This window comes from Sardina pilchardus, chromosome 6 (genome assembly GCF_963854185.1).
Source record: "Sardina pilchardus chromosome 6, fSarPil1.1, whole genome shotgun sequence".
Classification (NCBI taxonomy): Eukaryota; Metazoa; Chordata; class Actinopteri; order Clupeiformes; family Clupeidae; genus Sardina; species Sardina pilchardus.
This window is the reverse complement of record NC_084999.1, coordinates 15,185,078-15,207,577: the sequence shown is the minus strand read 5'-3', so window position 1 is coordinate 15,207,577 and position 22,500 is coordinate 15,185,078. Positions and strand designations below refer to the sequence as shown.

At 44.5% G+C, this 22,500-nt stretch overlaps 1 protein-coding gene across 1 annotated transcript in view; it reads right to left on the bottom strand.

Moving 5' to 3' along the window:
* thsd7ab (thrombospondin, type I, domain containing 7Ab) overlaps nt 1-22,500 on the bottom strand; it is a 102,869-nt gene that overhangs the window by 27,699 nt on the left and 52,670 nt on the right. The window contains exons 6-14 of the mRNA XM_062538101.1: nt 22,146-22,301; nt 21,357-21,560; nt 14,193-14,387; nt 9,615-9,846; nt 5,914-6,029; nt 4,894-5,029; nt 4,468-4,571; nt 2,662-2,856; nt 463-735 (exon numbers count right to left, since the gene is read on the bottom strand). Coding sequence (XP_062394085.1) covers nt 463-735; nt 2,662-2,856; nt 4,468-4,571; nt 4,894-5,029; nt 5,914-6,029; nt 9,615-9,846; nt 14,193-14,387; nt 21,357-21,560; nt 22,146-22,301 — 1,611 coding nt within the window. The remainder of the gene's footprint in view (nt 1-462; nt 736-2,661; nt 2,857-4,467; nt 4,572-4,893; nt 5,030-5,913; nt 6,030-9,614; nt 9,847-14,192; nt 14,388-21,356; nt 21,561-22,145; nt 22,302-22,500) is intronic.

The window sequence follows — 22,500 nt, the reverse complement described above, 5'->3', positions numbered from 1 at the left end:
GGGGGGGCTGCTGCAGAGGGAGAGGGGAGGGGAGGGGAGAAATCAAGTAAGTACCATGTGACGAAATTAGATTCCCTCTAAAGCTCGAGCTCTACAAGAGATTACGGCCTAAAGGGGACGTGAATGAGAGGGGGGAGTGAGAGAGAGAAGGTAGAGAGAGAGAGAGAGAGAGAGAGAGAGAGAGAGAGAGAACAACTGGGAGTGAGTGATGAAGCAAAAGGTAGACAGAGACTAAATGAGACAGAGACTGAACAATAAGGAAAAAAGGGACGGCGAGAAAGATGAAGAAAAAGAGGGAACTAAAGAAGAAATGTTGAACAAAAAGCATTGATGGAGAGCGAGGACGGATGAATGGATCGACAGTGAGCACAGACTGCCAAAGCAAAAAGACTAAAAGCACACACAGAGGGGAAAAAGAAACGGAGTGAGACCCTGAGCGAGATAAAACACAGAGACACCCACCATGGCTGTTGCAGCGCGACGTCTCCACGAGCCGGTTATTCTGGTCGTAGCACGCCATGGCCTGGTAGCGGTAGCCCTGCCCGCACTCCCGCACGTCGGCCATGCCCACGCCCGGCTTGGCGACCGGCGTGCCTTCGGGACGCCCCTCCGGCAGGACGCAGTCGGACCAGTTCCCCACGGGCTGCGCGTTGTACTTGTCGCACGGACAGTACTGGGTCTCGCTCAGCGGGAACTGCTGGCTGTTTTTGCACTTGTCCCTCTTCTTGCTCTTGCCTGTCACACGCCGGGAAGAAGGGTGTGAAAACGCCGCAGTGATAAGCTGCGCACAGCAACAAACAATGTCAACAAACAATCAGATTTCTGTCACTCAAACGGCTCTGTAAATTGTGCAATCGGAGGGATTACAATTTTCGGAAATCAGGAGAGCTTCAATCCATTTATTTCATTCTATTTCACTCTGATTACATCTGTCATGTATAACCAGCACCCTGATTTCATTCGCATCTTATCGTGACTCTTGAATGAGGATGTGTCATCATGGCAACGGATTTTTACTAATTATTTTATAATTATTCTAATAATAATCTAATTGCTGCTTTAATCAGCTTGTTCTGCATGTTAAACCACGCTGAAACACTAAGGTTAGGATGGTCATCATAACATGTTGTTGTTATGTTCTTAGAGGGTGTCATCAGCAGTAACTACATTAATTGCAACTGCAGAAACAGACAAATCTAACAGTATTAGTGCAACTCCAAATGAAAATATCCAGTCTAACACCGAAAACAAAACCTGATTTGAAGACGGGCAAAAAACGGAAACCATTGTTGGCACACATACACCTCCACAGTAGATCACTGCCTTAGCTTGAGCACTGCTCAATAATCGCTATAAATAAAACTCAGCAGAGCATGAACTGAGAACGCAGCCCTGAACCTCATTCACTATTGCAAGAGGCATTGTGTTATTTGTAGTCCAGGCTGAGATAGGTTCCAAGACAGCAATTCATCTGATCAATATCGAGCATTATCATCGCTATCGAACGGGAGGATACTTCAAGAGACTAAACGCGGATTGGTAGATCCGTGAGCACACTTTTGGTGAATGGTCAGTCAGTGGGCACTTTAACTCATAACAAAGGATGCTATTTTACACTGAAGTAATGAGCACAATTAAAGGCTTGGTCTGCAGATGTAATAGATCCATAATGGCACCTTTGTGTCCATTAGTGGAAGGCATGTTTTCCCTGCACAGCGTACACTCCATCAGTGGCTATGGTCCCTCAGCAATAAGGCCATGGTCTTAGCTTTCAGAGTATTCTACGTCACACTTTAATGCACACCCCCTGCTTAGAGCCCTTTGTCTGTTTGTTTCAAAGCAATGTTCTTTGCCAAAAGCAAGTTCACCAGTTGTTTGAGCGAACCTTTCCTCTGCCTAGAAGGATTCTTTCTTTGCCAACAGTAACTTCTTCAAAATGTTCTTCAAGTCAACCTTTCCTCTGCGTTGAATGATTATTTGCCAAAAACAAGCTCTTCCTCTGAACAACTCAATTCAAACTCAACTCAATACAAGACTCTGTCCATGACTAAGGGCGCTTTCACACCACTAATTCGATTATTTGGTCCGCTTCGGGCAGTGAAATTGTTATTATGTAGCATATAGACTCCAGTGAGGTCCGCTTTCACACCAGAAAACGAACCAAAATTAGTCTGATTGATTTTTTTCTCAATGTTTATCTTCCGGTAGAAATCGGCGCCAATTTTGACTCACTATTTTGACCTACAGTCTATGGTTTGGACCCCAGTTCGCGTTCTCACCAGAGGGACCGCACCAGAGGTCTACTTTTGGTGCGGAGTCAAGCGGACCGAGACCTCCTCTTTTTGGAGGTCTCGGTCCGCTTGTTTTGGTGCGCACCCGAGTGCGATTAATGCTTTCACACCAACGAAAACGAACCAAACTAAGAGGTTTTGGTACGAATGGACCGTTTGGTGCGCACCAAACGATGTTGGTGTGAAAGCACCCTAAATGACCAACCTTGACCACCGAGGGACATTGTGTGTGTACATACTGTACAGCAGCCATTCTCTCTTCCTTCCTCTCTCTCTTTCTCTCTCTCTCTCACTCTCTACCTCCCTCTCTCTCTTTCATTCTCTGTGACATCACCGGCGGGCATGAACAAACACAGTAGCCGTTTCTTACCCACGAGTGCCCTCCTGCGAGTCCGCACGCCCACGCAGTCGAAGTCGCAGGGCGAGAACTTGGACCACTGGGTGAGCTGGCAGTCGTCCTGGCAGGGCAGCTGGCAGGGCTGCGTGATGGGGGGCATGGTGCCGGACAGCTTCAGACACTGGCCCACGTCCGCCACGGAGCCGTCCAGCTGACGACACGACACCGCTGCGGAGCCCCGGGCAATGCAAGCGGCACAGGACACAGAGAGAAGCACAGACACGATTTAAACAACACAAAGAGATGGCCTGAAGGCACTAATGCGGCCAATACTGTCTGTGGATAATTATGTGGAAAAGGGCATAGATGGCTTAGAAAAATACACTTTCATAAAGAACGAAACATGTCTGAAATAATTTTTGATGTTTTTTAAAGGTTATCCCAATAAATGACAGCCTTAGGGCAGGTGAAACAAGTTTGTTGAATTGAAATAACACCCAAAATATTTCAAAACATCTAACAAGTAAAAACAGAGCCATGCATCACTCCTGACACGGCGATAGCTGCGATTTTCCAGAAGGCCGTTTTTTTTTCATAACAGTGGCGTTCTAAGCCGAATTCTACTCTACAGCTGGCAGGCTGAGGGTGACCTTGAAGGCGAAGCCTGTGGCGTTAATGCACTGCACCTGAGGATCTCCCGACTGTCCCTCATGTGGGGACGGCCATGTCAGAGTGCTGCGTGATGGACAGCAACCGCGGGGCAACAGCAATGTCACGGGTCATAAACTCACAACAGCAAAGCCCTCATCACACTTGCAGTCACTATCTATCAGTCTGAGCAGAGCCCACTTTAGGCCTGTGATAATACGATATGACCCATTGGGTGACAGTGGTGGTTTCTGCCATGTCCACACTGTGAGCGAAAGCGAAACTGATCTTCGTCCTACATGCACTGACCGAATTGACTATTTTTAAAAACAAATTTCCTATCTGAGAAACCAAACTGAATTTGTCGAAACAGGTTCACCTCCAATGACCACATTACAATGTAGAACGCTTAAGGGACCAGAGGGACCTCAAGTTTTCACAATTTCTTTACAATCACTGACGTTACACAGTGAGGAGGCCAAGTTCAGAAAAGCAATTCAGATGGTGGGGTTCTTTGAGCTCTACAAGTGTCATCAAAATAAGGTAAGTTAGCAGAGCTTGAAAGATATAAGCTTGTTTGTCTAGGGGGGAAAAAATCCCATTTAATATAGTGCTCACTGCACTGTCTAACCAAGCATTTGCAAATTGCAAATTGAAATCATTTATTCAGGCTCTACATTATAACACAGGTGACAGGTCTGGTGAAGCCTCCTTTAATTACAACTTAACAGGAAGAGAACCCCCCCCCCCCCCACACACACACACACACTATCTATAGATGCATATTGGGTTTATTTATCTAATGTGTTATGTGAGCACTGGAAAAGAGCAATGCATTTAATTGAATCTACTGTACTGTAATTGATATAATAATGTTGGTGTGTATTACAAACGTGGAGGAGGACTGAATTGAGATCTTCATCTTACAGAGGTACACATGAGGGTAGACGTTTGATCTTTGAATATGCAAACATCCGAAGGCAAAAACGATTAGACCTCAGGTCCTGTGTCTGGAGGCATTTTGGCACAGAGTCATCATTAAACACACAGTTAGTTGTCTTAAAATGATTATCCCCTCCAACTCAACTAAACTAGAGGGAAAAGGCTAGCCGTAGGCTAAACGCTAGCCATAGGCTAAACACTAGCCATGTTTCCTTCCAGGCAAACTGTATGCAAAGAGCAGCGCTTCACCTCTGGTCTGAAGTCCCGATCCGCAGGCCTCCTGAGCACCGGGACTCTCCTGGCGGACAGACCACGGCACCAGCTGACAGCGCCGCCACTTGTGGGTTTTCCATCTTCCAGTAACAATTAGAGTTAGACAATTAGCCGTTAGCGTCACACTGGCACTGGGATAGCAATTATGAGGAAATTATTCAACACATAATGTATTTTTCTTAAGTGATTAAGAAATTGAGGGGGTTTTTTAGATTATGGAAAATCCCTGGTGTGAGAGAATGGCAATTGCTTGTGTCTAAATTCTGGACATTATGGAGTGCTCAAGACAATCAAGGGTAAAATCACATTATGAATGCCTCAATAGAAGGCCCACGCAGGCAGACAGAATAACAAACAGCAGGCATTTTCTACACTAGAGGTACACAGTATATGGCACTGTACCTGTAGCCTGGGCAGACAGTCGTGGGGGTGCACTCCTTCTCCTCGAACAGCACCTCGGGACACTCCTGGCCCCCGTTGGAGGGCATCTGGATGACCATGCGCCTGCGGGACTGCTTGGGCTTTTGGGCCACAGCACCTTTGGGCACAAACACCGGGTCAGAAACAGAGCTGTGATGATGCAATACCATAGAAGAAAGTAAGACTGTATCATGATATATATGCATCACGATATGCATCCTGTTGCTGGGTAGGTCTTGATATTCAGGGTTGGTAAGAAATGCCAACGTCACAGACACTGCAGTGGGGGGAAGAGCCAGGCAGGTGGTGGCTGGATTTTTACGGAGAGCTCGTGTTTGCTTGGGAACGCAATTAGTTTCATGGCGATGAGCACCCCCTGACCAGCTTCACCAGAGGTGGGCGTGTAATTCCCGCTTATTTCCTGCTGCCCAGACATTCCTAATCAGCTCGTATGATCACACATGCATCCCCGGGCTCCACCGTAACCTCTCATTCAAATCAATTAAACGAGAGCCGTTTATTCGAAAGCACCTGATGGGATAAATTTCTAATCAGAGGCATGACCAAATGCGAATAAAAAGATATATCTATCTTGTATACATATACAGTATATATATATATATATATATGCCTGCTGTTGAGCCGGTTTATATACATCAGTGCCACAGCAGAGGTCATAAAACAGGAGCAACGATGATTTCATGCCATAAATCAGCTTAATGCATTCAACAGTGTCCTCCAGCGTGATACGACTGGATGCGGTGTGTGGCTGTGGCGCGATCTTCCTCACGGAATGAGAAAGAGACACGCTACTTGAGCAATTCCACAATTATTTCAATGCAATTTAGGCATGATACATTACAGTAATAAGTGGAAGGAAAAAAAAAAAGAGGGCGGTGTAAAATAACATAATGAAAAATAAACAAAACATTTTTTTTCTCCTCTATAAGGGAGTGGGTGTGTATGATTTATGTGTACGATACTGTGGTGCCTCTACTGTACCTGGTTCACAGGACGGGGTGCAGTCAGACCATTCGCTGAAGGGAGTGACCAGGCAGTCCCTCTTGCAGGGGAGCAGGCACGGCCTCACTGCCTCAGGACGAGGACCTTCTGGGCACCTGAGTTACAAACACACACACAAATAATCAAGTCATCAAATCATATAAATACACACACACACACACACACACACATAAATAATCAAGTCATCAAATCACATAAACAAACACACACACACACCAATAATCAAGTCATCTAATCACATAAACACAGACACACGCAGACACACATACAGTATACACACACACACACACACACACACAAACATACACATATTGTACATGCACACACATAAACACACACACACACACACACGCACATATGCATACATACATACACACGTCCTGGGATGCACCCACGACCCAACACACACACACACACACACACACACACACACACACACACACACACAAATACACATGTACAGTAAGTGCTAAGCCTCTTATTCCAGACAATTCCCACACCACACGTGTCAGGACCACCGGATATCCATCAGACACTCTTCCCATTGTAACGCAGGCCCCTGTCTTTGCGAAGCGGGGCAGGCCACAAGTTCAGCTCAGTCAGTCAACAAGGGCTCCGAGGTTAAAGACATGTCACAGAGGTTTGGCCTAAGCCCTTTCATTACGCTAATGGAATTAATTATTGGAGATTAAGGTAAGTCAGTTGTCTGGGCAGGTGAGGATACCTGTGGTGTTTCACGCTGCACGCTGTGGGGAGAGAGAGAGAGAGAGAGAGAGAGAGAGAGAGAGAGATGTGGGGAATGTGGGGCTGCACCATGGAGGTTATCACAGGCAACGTGCCTGACGTCAACACCTAAAAAGGCATTCACTCTCACTGGCAATCATGGGACGCCTGCCCTCACTGTCACTGTTTTGGATTACAAATTGTATTGACACCTGGCAAAGCCAGAGAGATAGAACTGTCAGAGAACATATTATAGGGCAGGAACAGCGGCCCATGCTCCCGTTACGCTATTCCAAACGGAGATGTATTGATTTTATCACTGAATGGTAATCCCTCTAATCGTGGAATCGCTACAAAATCTCAAGCAAAGGCTGAGCTCTAACTAATCTGTGTGTGTGTGTGTGCATGAGTGTGTGCATGCATGCGTGTGTCTGTGTGTGTGTGTGTGTTTTAAGCACCGGTCCTCTCAGTAGTATTCCTGCTGGATAAAGATAAATGAGGGCAAATGGTCAATCTGAGAGAGGCGTCCGGTAATCTGATCTTTGGCCATACCCTTGGAGCATTATGGGATGCCCAGGCTCTATTTCATCATCCTGTTGGTAGGGACCTTCTGGATGATCAGGGTCAGGTTTAATGCAGAGAGAGAGAGAGACATAAAGAGAGAGAGAGAGAGAGAGAGAGAGAGAATGAGAGAACAAGAGAGAGATTGAGAGAGAGGATGGGATCTTGGTGTTCTGGGACATCAGCATTAAGGTGGGACAGAGGTGAGACAGAGACAGGGCCACCGCTCGGCCACATGGGACTACAGAAGCCACGGCGCACAAACAGATTTGTTGTCTAATGCCAATAGCAGTAGCAAATCCTGCGGGAGTGAGACAGATCCTGGGGAACGCACTCAAAGAGCAGGCGCCTAAGTATGTCTCTTGATTTCCTGCCTTTCAACCACTACTACTACTACTACTACTACTACTACTACTACTACTACTACTACTACTACAACAACAACAACAACAACAACACACACACACACACACACACACACACACACACACACACACACACACACACACACACACACACACACACACACACACACACACACACACACACACACACACACACACACACACACACAGACACACACACACACACATAAAAATACCCACACAGATAACATCCCCAAGGATAGATATATAGACAGAAAACGCACATTGTGTTACCCCAACACACACACACACACACACACACACACACACACACACACACACACACACACACACACACACACACACACACGTACAAACACACACACACACACACAAACACTAAAACCTGAGAGCCTTGTGTGAGAAGAGGATGAACACAAGGCATTGTCACTTTGACTGCAGCTTGTCTCACAGATGGGGCTTTTTTGGAACTCCTCAACAAAATAAACTCAAAATTCAAGAGAAAACAAAACAGGCTACACATCAAAGACCATATAGACACATCACCAAAGCCCCTATGAAGCTTCAAAAATTAAACCCGTAAAGAAACTAGACGAAACATAGTGATTAACGGATTGAACACTGCAGAGCACAATGTTAGCACGTACTCCGGCATAAAGATGTTCGTCTGAGGCACATCCCCTGGTGAATTCAGAAAACAGCCTTATTATACTGCCACGGCTGTGACTGTTTTCCCGACACGCTAACATGAGGCATTGTCCAAATTAGAATGCCGTCAAATGAAATTAAATTTCATTTCAATAATAGGGGTGCATTCATTTGCAGAATGAAATTGTTCCAGCGTTGTTAAACAGCGCAGTTGACACAACCAGCACAGTCATTAAGATATCCAATTATGTTAACATTTTGTCTATTCAAAGTCAATTCTCCTGCTTAGTATTATATTTTAATTATGTGTAAATGTCACAAGTGGTAATGTGAGGAAAGATAAGCACGCCATCTACATGGAGGTGGTCGGAACAGAGATCATTAAAATGTTGTTGTCAGGGTGATGGCTTTGTTAGATCACAGACTTCCACTTGGTGTTTTCCACACTTGCCTCAAGGTGGTCTGGGTCAGAAATGGATCATGGGAACAAAAATGGAGACGAGAAATGTCAAGAACGCACATGCTTCACTCCAAAACTAATGAGATCGTACGACACTGGGTAAATAGGTAAGAAAAGGTGAAGAGAGGATGAACAAATAGAGAAAAAATTCCCATGAAATTAGCCTAAAAACCTGTACGCAAAAATAGTAGATAGGAAAGGTATTTCAACGGGATAGGCAATTCCATCATACATCCATCATCTTGGCATATGACCATACAGTATGTGGGAGAATGCTTGGACCACGAGAAGCCTTCGCGGTCTCTCAGGCCCTCTGTGGCATGAGAAGTGTCAGCATGCAAACATCAGCCTTCCTCCTGATACAAGCTGGATCTGGCCCTCCTAAACAGGCCTTGCTGTCTTGCACTCTCTCATCTTGGTGCTGATTTAATTGCATTAAAGAATCAAGCCCACTTAATTACTGCCATTATCATCAGTGGGAAATTACAGAGCCTAAAAATGACTGGGATGCGGTAATTGGTCTGTTTGTGATTCTATGCTTCGTGCTTTTATTTATTTATTTGCCTGCCTCCATCTTGCTTGAGCAAACTCTTTGCCTGCAGAGTAGAGATAGTGAGGAGGAAAGAGGCTGCTTTCTACTTTTCTTTCTTTCTTTCTCTCTCACTCTCTCTCTCTCTCACTCTCTCTCTTCCTTCTCTTCTCATTCTCTCCACAGCTGAGCCTGTCAGTCAGTCACAGACTTAAACACCCACCACATGGACACGCTCGGTGCCAAACTTATCTCTCCTTCCCTCAACCAATCTCCTCTACTCTCCCTGTTAACTCTTCACCGGCACCCGCCACATCCAAAACCCAAACCAGTACAAAAGCGTATTAGCCTCGCTCCGAGACCGAACACTCACTTCTTGGGGGGCACCTGTCCCACGTTGACCTTGACACAGATGACCTTGCGCGTCTGCAGGCCCATGGAGCAGGAGGCCTTGCTGGTGCTAAGGCTGGTGTTGGTGCTGGCCACCGACGGGTCCTCGGTGCACTGGGACCAGGGTCCGGTCTGCCAGTGGTACACCATGCAGGGGTGCTCGTTGCAGCTGCGCGCCTCCTGGAGGGAAGTGCTGTTGGGGCACATGGCTCCGCCTGTGCGTGCAGAAGAGATACAGTCCGGGTCAATATACACCAATGCAGCACAATGGACTCATTTGCAAGACCTGCAGTGCAGTGCATTCAGAATGTTTTCAGACCCCTTTGTAGTTTTCCACATTTTGTTACATTTCAGACCCATCTTAAAATGCATTCAATTATTCAATCAATGCACTAGGCTGGATAAAAACCAGCCTGATCTTCCAGCGATCGGATTTTGCCCTGTAGCTCAGGCTGGAAACCTGCAGATTTACCTCTCCTGCTTCCTGTTCATGTTTGCTGGAACCAATCAAAAACTGGCTTATCCACCAGACGCACCCATTCAATTCGCAGTCATATGAACTATACCTATTGATCACGCCTCTTGCGCAGTAGAAATACAGCAGACTCCCCAGACTAATGTTCAATCTTAAAAGATTGGGCGTAGTCTGGTGATAGCCAGGCTATGAATACAGTATACATCATTAACTCCACAATGGCCTCTCCACGACTTTCACAGAGTTTTCCCCCCAATTCCACTTTTTGTCACGGCTGACTATAGGCTTTGAGTTGTTGTCTTGTTGACAAGTAAACATTCCCCATCAAGTCTGAGATCCTGAGGACTCTGGAAAAGGTTACACTCAGGAGAGTTTTATATCTCCTGACATCCATCTTTCCCTCTATCCTGACTACTCACCCAGTCCCTGTCACAGAAAAAGTAACCCCCCCTCCCAGCATGATACTGCCTCCACTGTGTTTGACTGTAGGGACGGTAATAATGAGACAAAGCCACAGACAGTAAAAGACAATGTGCAGTGCCTGGTTTCCTCCACCCTGATGGGTGGCCAAATAGTTCAATCTTTGTTTCATCTGAAAGTCATTCAGAATCAGCTTTTTTTCTGGTGAACTGACTGACAGTAGGCTATAATTTTCCTTATTGTGAGGCTTAAAGCCAGGTAATTGCTCACATCTGACCACTCTTCTATAAGGGTCTGACTGATGGAGCGTGGCACTGATAGTTGTCCATGAGGTCCAACATTCGATTCCATTAGGCCAAGATGGATTCAAATTCAGCTATAAACGGGATATTATGTCTTTTATTTTCAATAAATTAACAGAAAGACTGTGTAGACTTATAAAAGTCTGAAACAAGACAAAATGTGGAAAGCATTTGAAAATGTTCTGAATGCACTGTACATACTGTAGGCTATGCACACACACAAGCACTCATACATTCATATACCAGTACACATCCATACAAACATATACAAACATTGGGACACACATGCATCTACAGACACAAACATAGAGTGCTTAGATGGAAGCCCATCCCAATCTGGGAATAACAATAACATACAGTATATCCATACACACAAATATACTGTACATACTGTAGCCTTCTACGGATACAAACATATTTGGATACAAATAGTTCACATGTTCATACATACAGTACAGCTGATAAGGTATCTTTACTAGTCTTTACTAACCAGACGGTCTTAGACATATTATCCACACACACACACACACACACACACACACACACACACACACACACTTGCATGGCTGCACATTTCCTCTCCTTGTATTGGAAACGATAAACTCTATGGGATGAGCATGGATGAGAAATTATCGGCTCTAATGATGGGAACAAATGGCTGTATGCCAAGCTACCTGTGACTAAAAAACACACACACACACAAACACCTAATACAACTACCCTTGGGGAATTTCACCCACTAATAGGTTGTGTGATAGATAGTCTCTTTCCCCCGTTAAACCTAACTGAGAGTATTTCTTCCTCCCCTCATTCCGGTGTCAGGAGAAGCATTTGCCTTAAGGACGCTGCATTACTCCTGGAGCTGCTTTTTTTAAAAAGAAAGAACAGGCTCCCCTCAGATGGATGGGCCACTGAAGTGCTCGGCGCCTCCCGTTTCTCAGCGGAGTCGATACCTCGCCGCGCCAAAGCCCCCTTAGTGGCTCTGAATTATTGCTGACATTTACAGGCCTTGGGGGATGATGGAGCCGCCGAGCTCGCTCGGGCCCCCGGCGAGTCCAAGCTCCCCTCTCTCCTCATCCCGGCTCGAGCGCGGGTAGCGCGAGAGGGCAGGTGCCGAGCGAGGGGTTGAGCGCGGCATTAAAGGCGACGGGGGGTGGAGAGAGAGGGAACAGACGGCAGCGCGCCACATCCCCGACGCTGACCTCTGGTCACCCGCGGGCCCGTAATGAGGCCGGCTGGCCCTCTCTCAAGGTGTCCGCAAAAGCACCGTCTCAGCACGCTTTAATTGCGCTCGCTAAACAGCCCGAGAGCCGGCGGCGGAACTAGCCCAGGGGATAATGCGCCTCTTGGAGGGATCAGGAGGGAAGCTTTAGTGCCACACCAAAAAAAAAAAAGATAAAAAACACACTCTCTCCACGGCTGGGCTCCCCTCTGATCACATGCGTTCACCAAAGTTAAGCTGAAGGGTTTAAACGAGTGCACTGAGTGGCTCTGGCCTGTCCACTCTCCGTGTGTTGTTTTAAACCAGGGGCCAGAGCCGTGAGATGGCCACCCCCAGCAACACCCCGTTTCTGTTATTAATGTTGGTGGTGCCGCAGTGTCACGCCCACTGATTTATTCACACATCCACAGGAGACAGACACAGGCAGAGAGAGAGAGAGAGAGAGAGAGGGAGAGAGAGAGAGAGCGAAACAGAGGGAGAGAGAAAGAGAGAGAGAGGGGGAGAGAGAGAGAGGCAAAGACAGAGAGAGAGAGAGAGAAACAGAGGGAGAGAAAAAGAGAAAGATGGGGGAGAGAGAGAGGCAGACAGAGACAGAGAGAGGGAGAGAAAGAAACAGAGGGAGAGAGAAAAAGAGAGAGATGGGGAGAGAGAGAGGGAGAGGAAAAGAGAGGGGGGGGGGAGAGTGGCATCCATAATGCATAAGGTTTTCCCCTCTCTACATGAATGGCTGATTTCATGAATGCATCCTCCATCATGAGAAGTGTGCATGTCTAATGTAAATTGGCAACAGAGTGAAAAATTCCCACGGTGAGAGAAAACAAAAACAATGCTTTTTTTGTGAAGAAATATTTTGGCACTCAAGAGTGCAACAAGCTGCGTTTGTGGGAAATGATCCTTAAAATATATTTGCCCCTCCAGCAAGTATCTCATTAATGATTTTTTTCTCCCCAAAGCCAAGTCTTTTTTTTTTTTTTGCCAAAGCCAAGAGTGCAGCACGGTATCATCCGGAGGAAAGAGGTACCTCACAGTTAACAATTCACACCTATAGATCTACGTACATCCTGCTAACAAATACACTTCTATTCAATCACATCTAATGTGATTTCATAATCGTGCACTGAACATCTACAGAAAGGGCAACATCAATATACCAAGTAGTTCTGGAAACTTCGGAACATTCGTAAGACCTTGAAAGAACAACGGTAATGGTTAGTATGGACATTTAAGTATTTTAGAGGAGACAAAAATACGATGCTTTTATCTACATTAAGACAGGCCTATCCTATCCAATTTAGTCTAATTTGGCTAATGGTGGAAGCACAAACTCTAAATTCTAGAACTGGGGGAAAACAGCCTTGATGCAACGCTAAACATTACCCTCCATCACAGTAATCCAAGCAACTACCATTGTCGTCACTGTAGAAACAGAACACAAAGTGCTTCTTAGCACAGGGCAAATGACAGGAAACACAGGCAGGAACACACACACACACACACACACACACACACACACACACACACACACACACACACACACACACACACACACACACACACACACACACACACACACACACACACACACACACACACACACACACACACACACACACAGACACACGCACACGCACACGCACACGCACACGCACACACACAAACACACAAACACACACAGTCGAACACACACACACACACACACACACACACACGAACACACTACACACTATCAGAATATGACAGCAATTGAAAATCCCATAATGAGACTTCAGTCTGATATTAATCTTATGCAACACCAGCCCTCAAAGGATACACAGTCAAATTGACCATGTATTGCAATCCTGTACGCCTTTGTGCTGTCTATCATCATCAATACTGTAAAACACATGCATATAAATGATACCGCTGGTGAAGCCTAAATCTGGGACAGAGCCTGTCTCTGAATGGAGAATTCCCACTGAACAACAAGCTGCTCCCTGTTTATATAACTTCAGATTTTTTTCGGTCCCACCAATAAACCCACCCCCCCCCAAAAAAAAAACACTGAGCTCTCAATACATCTGATTATGTGCAGAAATGATCCCCTTATGAAAAGCAAAAATAAACACATAAGATAAGTAAACAGTCACGGCTTGACTGAGTCACCTTCTCCTGCGTTGTAGGCCAGGATGGAGCGGGTTCTCATCTGCCGGCCCTCGGTGGTCTTGCTGGAGCAGGTCTGGGAACAGGAGGACCACTGTGTCCAGGGGGTGAGGGCACAGTCTCTGGGGCAGGGCACCTCACAGACAGCTGGCCCTGGGGCAGTCAGCTCACTGCACAGGCCATTATCCACGGGGGCTCCTACACAGGGTAGGAAAATGCAGATTAACAACAAAATAATAATAATAATTGAATTTAATCATTTCAAAAGCACCTTTAATGAAACCCTAAAGTTACTTCACAAATACAAAAGGAATATAACAGAATATGTTAGCCAAAAGAGATGGGTTTTTAGATTACTTTCAAAGTCTTCACTAGATTCACAAACGCCTGATGTGATGGGGAAGTGAATTGGGGAAGTGAATTCCCGAGCTTAGAGGCGATGTAACAGAACGCTCCTTCTCCCATGCTGTTAGGGTTCATGTTTGGTATGCTGAGTAGACCCGCTGAGGAGGCTCACAGTGCACTGGCAGGGGTGCAATTCTCCAAGAGGTCAGTGAGATAACTGGCATGCCATGATCCTCTCAGTTTTGCAGTTGGTGGAGTATCTTATTTGAGATGCCAGACAAGATAGAATTGCAGGGAGCTGAGTGACAGCTGGGCATAGTTGTGCTATGCTCCGTAGGTGGGAAAAGGCACTGCAAGAGACACTGTTGTTTGCATGTGGGCTTTGAATGAGAGCATACAGTTTAATATTACACACATTTTTACGCCCACCTCAGGCATATTTGATTAGCAACGTGGACGTAAAAACATAGCGAGCTACTGTATGTAAAAACAGGCCGCACTGAGGAAAAAGCACAGGCTGCCTGTCATGGGAGCTGAGAATGGCTATTTTCTGTGTCATGCGTATGCATTGTGCTAAACTTTGATTCTTTTTAATGTTGCAATATTCAACTGCATTTGTGGTTCATCTGTGGGCATGAAATTGGCATTGTAGAGGGGGCGGGGATGGGCGGGGATGGGCAGTGATGAACGCTGTTTACGCACAGTAATGAAGTAACAGCTTAGTAAATTCCATGCAATATGGCAAAGCACAACTATCGCTTTCTGCGCAGATTATCGTTGACTATTGTTATTATTGCTTCCTTTGTCCATCCGGCTCTGAGGCTCTTGACCCCATGTGGAACAAGGTATGGTGCAGCCATCTATGGACTGGGTGAAAACAGATCATGTTTAAACAACAAGTAGTTCAGTCTTATTACTGTTCAGCTTCAAATAGTTTTTAGTCATCCAGAAGTTCATATCATGGACATCATGGAGAATGTTGCCAAGTAGGAGGAGATATCTGATGAACAGGAGGGGCCCCAAAACTGAACCCTGGGGAAAGCTGAGACTTGCTGAGCTGAGCACTGAGAACAAACAGTTGTTGTAATGATCCACTAAATCCTCTAAAGTAGTATGGGGCTGCACAAGGACAGGAGTTAATTAGGCAAGTGACTTCCTCTGGCTTCACCTTTTTAATGTTGTGATAGGACATCACACACCACACTGGTATCACACCTCGCAATCTAAGTGTTGCTGCCCAACCCATTTCAGACCAGAAAGTGCTATTTGACACCTGCTATTTGAGATCAAATTTTTACCAGACCAGGACCAGAATATGGCCTTGTTTGGGAGATGGAAAGTCTGCATACTGTTCAAAGGCAAAGCAAGCAACTTAAATGTAGGTTGAAGTCACCCATCAGAATGACGGTGGAAGACATTGCACTCAGAGTAGATATCAACATTGAAAGCTGAGGAATAAACACACTTGATGGTTTAAGTGGTCTGTACTGGAACAGTTTGACAGCCATCAGTTCAAACGAGGCACAGCGACTGGAATCATCTTAACTTTCTTGCAATAGAGCAATGCTGGACCGCCTCCTCTTGCCAAAGTGGGATTTAAAGATATCCGTAAACATATTCCGCCAGTCCTGGTTAATTGAGTTGTATATAGCCATTGCCCTGCTTCCAAGGTTCTGTGAGACATAGAAAGGGGTTTTATGGTCCGTAATAAATGTATTGATCAAAAGGGCTCTGTTTGTGATGGACTGGACATATAATCCAAACCTCAGAGAGGTACAGTAGAGTATGTGTGTACATCCAACCTGGATAGAAAGGCAAGTAGCATCCTACACTGTAGCCAATTCACCTATCAGTGATCACCGATGGTGTCAACAATGCCGTAATGAGGATGTATTACTAAAAATGTTATCATGGCATTAATCAATTCTTTTTTAGCTTACGTTTAGCAACTATAATCATTGTGGCTGTAAGAAATGTAAAAAACATTTTGCACTTTATTCTGCTAAATAGCTATATGAAAAATGATCTGTCATGTCAGGGGACCCCACTCTTGCACTGATTTCTGCATCAGCTGCCAGCACTGGTACCTACTGTAGGTCCGTATCCTAGCAACTCGGAAAACATCCAGCCTACCTATCAGTCCTCTATTCAACATCCAAGAGGATTAAGTTGTGATTCTATATATATATAAAAAACATATACAATAGACATCTTATGCAATGTATTCTAGGAGAGCAATAAGATTATTCATTGTAAAAGATGACTTTAAGAGGCTCAAATCACAGGAAAGGATCGAACAAGAACATGTGAATAAAATCCCATTGAGCCCTAAGCTGAGGAATGAAACACGTACAGTACAGTACAAGTCAGGATTCTATAGATGTCTGAGGTACTTTGAAGGACTGAACTCAGCAGTGCCCATCATATTTCATGTACGTACATACACGCATGAGTGGCTCTGTCATGCATAGAATACAATAAGTGAGGATATTGATAATTCAATTTCCGTTAAATATTACAATTAAAACACAGCATTTTAATCCTTCACTGGAGCAATACCAGTGTCTCACTTAGAGAGTAAATGTCAGACCACGCAGACGGTGCAAATATACTTTACTTCTGCAATGTGAACTCGAAAAACTCGTCGGAATGTGAGTTCCCGTTAATGTACATTGTACCCTAAAAATGAAGGTCATGCCTGTCTGTACATAGGCAATATTTCTTCGACTGCGCGTCACACTTTAGATTAAATACTTCATCAGGATCTAGAAATAGGCCGAGACAGAGACTGGAGGTCCTCCGAGGCATGGGCCATTTTACACTGGGGCATCTATAATGCATGAGCCATCTTCACATCCACAGCAAGTGGAGCCTTTGCCCACATGTGCACTATGTGTGCTTTTAACACATCTCACCACGCAATGCTCAGCCCTCGCTCCGACGTCAACCATTTCCAATTCCAACATGCGAAACCATATCACACACACACACACACACACACACTTACACACACCTACACACACACACACACACACACACACACACACACACACACACACACACACACACACTTACACACACCTACACACACACACACACACACACACACACACACACACACACACACACACATTAGCGGTTCTCATCAGGATTTTGGGTTCTATTTTGGTCTTTTTTGGGGGGCGGTTTTGACCGTGTCACTGGCGGTTAATGGCTTTTGAGAACACATAGCTATGCTTTTTTCAGAGAAGCGCTTGATGAATATTCATCAAATGTAATCATTATGGCCATCGGTGCTTATGGGAACAATCACAAGTGAGAGCCAATATAGCAGTTCATTTACAGGCACTCACAACATGAGGGAGCAGATGCTGTCTGGGAGAGAGGGGGAGAGACAGAGTGAGTGAGAGAAAAAGGGAGAGAGAGAGTGAGAGAGAGGGAGAAAGAAAAGGAGAGACTTAGAGAGAGAGAAAGAGAGAGAGAAGGAGCAAGGGAAAAAGAGTGAGTGAGTGAAGTGAGAGAGATATAAAAGTGAAAAAGCAAGAGAGAGAAATGTGTGTGTGTGTGTGTGTGTGTCTGTGTGTGTGTGTGTGTGTGTGTGTGTGTGTGTGTGTGTGTGTGTGTGTGTGTGTGTGTGTGTGTGTCACAGGGTTCAGCCTGTGAGAAAAGCCATTCTCTACCTTAATGGGCAACAACAACAACACCAGTCCTATAAATATCAATATGGAGGTATGAGTGACTCCAATGTTTTTTTCTGTATTGACAGCAGACACTCAACCATATTTGCATTGATCCAGTTGTTTACTTGGCACAGGGGCTGGTTGTGTGGCCAATTGTGGGCTCCAGTCACAATGGGAGACACGGATATGGCAGACACCAAATTCAAAAGAAGCTATGAGCCAATATATTCTCATCTGGGCAGCCCCAAAGGATCAATCTTACTTCACTCTCTCTGTAAGGGGCAGCCACAGGGAGAGAGAGAGAGGGCTGAGAGTAAACCAGAGGGACGGACTGAAAATCATCCGTTCTCCTGTCCGAGCGCACCCTTCTGCAATATCAGAACGTGAGCAGCATCACATAACATCTCAGCTTTTTGTCAACCCACACTCGATTGTAGTGTTTAATCTTTGATCCTCTTTAACCACACAGGGGCTGAAATATTTTGGCAGTAATTAGTTTTATGAGTAATGTGGTTTTTTTCCCCCCTTTTAATTTATACTATTTTGCCATCGGCAAGGACACAAGGACACATCGGCAAGCACAATCGACATCTCCCCACAGTTTTGTTTCTAATCCGACACTTGCAGACACTAGTTGCAAGGTTGCAAGCGGACTCCATTGAGCGAGTATGCTAAGTGTGGCGCAGCTCAGGCAGAAACAACACGAGGAAAGTGATGCCGTATCCATTTCTCCCAAGTCTTAATGAGGTGCAGTCATGGGAGGGGAATACACAAGTTCAGAGGGGCCTGACTAAGTTGATGGGCTGCAGAGAGCTGACTTTGATTTAGTGTAAGTAGTCTTTAATTGCACAGTGAGGGGTTGGGGGGGGGGGGGGGCAGCACATGGCCAATGCTGAGACAGGGGAAAATGGACAGGGGAGAGAGAGGAAGAGAGGGGGCAGAGAGAGAGAGAGAGGGGGGGGGGGGGGGGGGTTAGAGACGGGAGTTCGGTGAGAGCAGCTAACGACCATGATGAACCGCTTGGGATATCGGACAGCTTCTCCGTCACTGTCCCAGTCCTGTGTAGTGCGTAAGCAAGACGGAGGGTCACCTTGAGCTTACCTGCACTTTCCACGAAAGACAAAGTGAGACAAGACCATTAGCGCAAATGCACTTGGGTCAATGTGATAAAAGATTTGGCATCATGTGGGGAAATCTCACCCAAGGACGATAGGTTAAACCACAGGAAAGTTCTACTTCAGCAGGACAAGTGGTGGGGAAAGGACAAATCCCCGTAACATACAGTACACAATAAATGAATGCACTATATGTACATCAACTAGGAAATGTACCCACCCACAACAAAGGTATAGTTCTAGATATATGGGTAACACTTTATAATAACTACACACAATTCATCATCTATTACTGTAAGCATTTGTTAACTATTGGTTAATGGATTGTTCATCATTAGTAATTAATTGTTCATGCATAATTTATCATCACTTAAGCATTTGTTCACAAAGTTATGATTGGTTTGTTCATAGTGAATAAGCCTATTTCTAAAATATGTATAAATTGTTGCTAATACTTAATATAACATGGAATAACATTTTGTTAATGAAATACTATTCATTATTTAACAGTCCTAACATATGCACTAATGATTAGTAAGGATGTGAATACATGTTTTATAAACCACTTCCTAATACTATAATTCATGATTAACTCAGGAGTTACAAGTGATTAGTTCATGATTTTTGTGAGCTCATCTAAAGTGAGGACTTTTTATGCCTTGCTACACATTTGCAAATAAGTTGTAAATACTACATTCACATTCATTCATTAAGCTGACAATTTATCCAGAGCGACATAAACATTAATGTCAATTAAATACATCTGCAGCAGCTGGGATTTGAACCCCCAACTGAACAGGCAACAGAATGATAGCCCTGCTCCTTAACCACTACACTACCTCTGCTTCTATTCTGAAATAGATGGGATCTACTTTTAGATGTTTTCAGAGGACTACTTTCCTGTTATGCGTATTACTACATTTGATGTAGCACTAAGCAGCGCATTGATACAATAGTTAGAGAGTTAAAGCATACAAGTAAATAATTGACTGACGTATACTGAAGTGAAGTTAACCAAGTAAAAACATTGTCACTTTACTCTGGTGTTTATTGATTGTTTGTTGTGAAGTGAAGAACATAACATCCGCTCAGTTAAAAACACATAAAACTATGCATGAGTGTCTTCTGCTACACACTGTTAAGCATGTTATTAAATGCTGTGTTCTTAATTTTGAGGCATAATTCCTAAATTAACTCTCATCTGTAAATCATGCCTATACACAATTATGAATGTTTGTTCATAGCAAACATGCGCATCTGCTTTATATTTCTGAATTTATAGCTATAATAGCCATGGGCAGGGGTAGTGTAGTGGATAAGGCATTGGGCCAGCATGCTGTAAGCCTTAGAATTGGGGGTGCAATCCCTGGCTGCCACAATTGTGGCCTTGCTCTTTAATTTCATTGATAGTGTAAGTCTCTTTGGATGAAAGTGTTTTAATAAATGCAACTGTAACCTTTATAACTTATTTGTAAATATGTAGCAAGGCATATACAGTCCTCACTTTAGATGAGCTCACAAAAATCATTAACTAACCACTTGTAACTCCTGAGTTAATCATGAATTACAGTATGAGAATTAACATAGGAGTAATACTTTACAAATGATGATCAAAGCATTTACTAACAGTTTGTAACTGGTTCATAATAGGGAGATGATTTCATTTATAAATGGGTGTTTCATTATTTATAAGGCATAAACCATGTATTTACAAACATTTGTTTTATTTACTATGAACAAACCATTCATAACTTTGTGAACAAATGCTTTACTGATTATGAACTATGCATGAACAATAAATTACTAATGACGAACAAACCATTAACTAATAATTAACAGATGCTTAATAAATGAGGAATTGCGTGTAGTTATTATAAAGTGTTACCGATATATGTAACCTTATTACATGCCTACAATGCTTGTACTTAAAGAAACATATATGAGCTCTTGAACCAAACCATTTGTCACTAAAGGGTGTTATTAATCAACTGGTTTGCACACAACAAATGAACCCTGTGGTCTCTCACCATCGCTGTTGATACACTGGATTTGGGGTTGCTGTGTGCCTGGCCCACAGTCCATGTTGTCGTCGGGGATGCACTCCTCCAGCTTGACCAGCGTCCAGCTGTAGCAGCCGGGCTCCTCGCAGGGAATGGCCTCCACCAGGTGGGGGCAGCTGCCCATCCCCCCCGTGGGGTAGTTGGTGATCACACGCTTCCTCATCTTGAAACCTGGGGGAAATAAGAACAGACAGTGAGGCAGACAGACAGATATCAGGAAACACAGAATACTCTTTGATACATTCATTTAGGTGGTATTGCTGGTTATTTTTATGTGTCTTGAAGTCTATAGATAGTATTTTTTAAAAAGGGTCAAATGTTTTTTGACGTCAATTGATTAAACTGACATATGGTCTGCTACTTAATATGTTTGTGTGGGAACTCGAATGTGAAACATGGACTATAAGCAGAAATGTTTATTGTTGATTATTTTTGAAGAATGCGTTTGGTACATTCAGTATGCATCTGTATTCTAAACAGTGTGGTACGAATATGCATATTTTACATCCCTAATATATACTGTATATACAGTACAATATATATGTGAGTGTGTGTGAGTGTGTGTGTGTGTGTGTGTGTGTGTGTGTGTGTGCGTGTGTGCAGATGTGTGTGTAGATATACATTCATATACATATACTATAGTAGTAGCTCACATGTGAAGTGTTCTCCTCCCCTGCCATTTGTATAATCTGCAGTCTCTACAGTCCGGCATGAAAATGGCCTTCTGTAAGTGGCTCAGCAGGAGCTCATTCTCACCTTTCTTTCCCAGTTGGTCGTTGCAGTTTTCGAAGGTGCAAGGGCCCCACGCTCCCCATGGCGACACTTCACACTCGATGGGGCAGGGGATGTGGCAGAGCTGGGTGGTGTTGGGGACGGGCGCTGTGCAAAGCCCAGAGTCCAACGGCTGCGAGGCTGTGTGGAGGAGGGGAGCAGAATAGACATGTTGGAGTCTACTACAAATAATAATAATACATTTCATTTTCATAGCACTTTTCAAGACACTCAGAGACGCTTTACAGTTTCTACATACAGTAGGTACGTCACAAACTAGACAAGGTACATGGAGAAGGTTACATGAGCAGAGAAAAACACACATTCATGGACAAAGTTG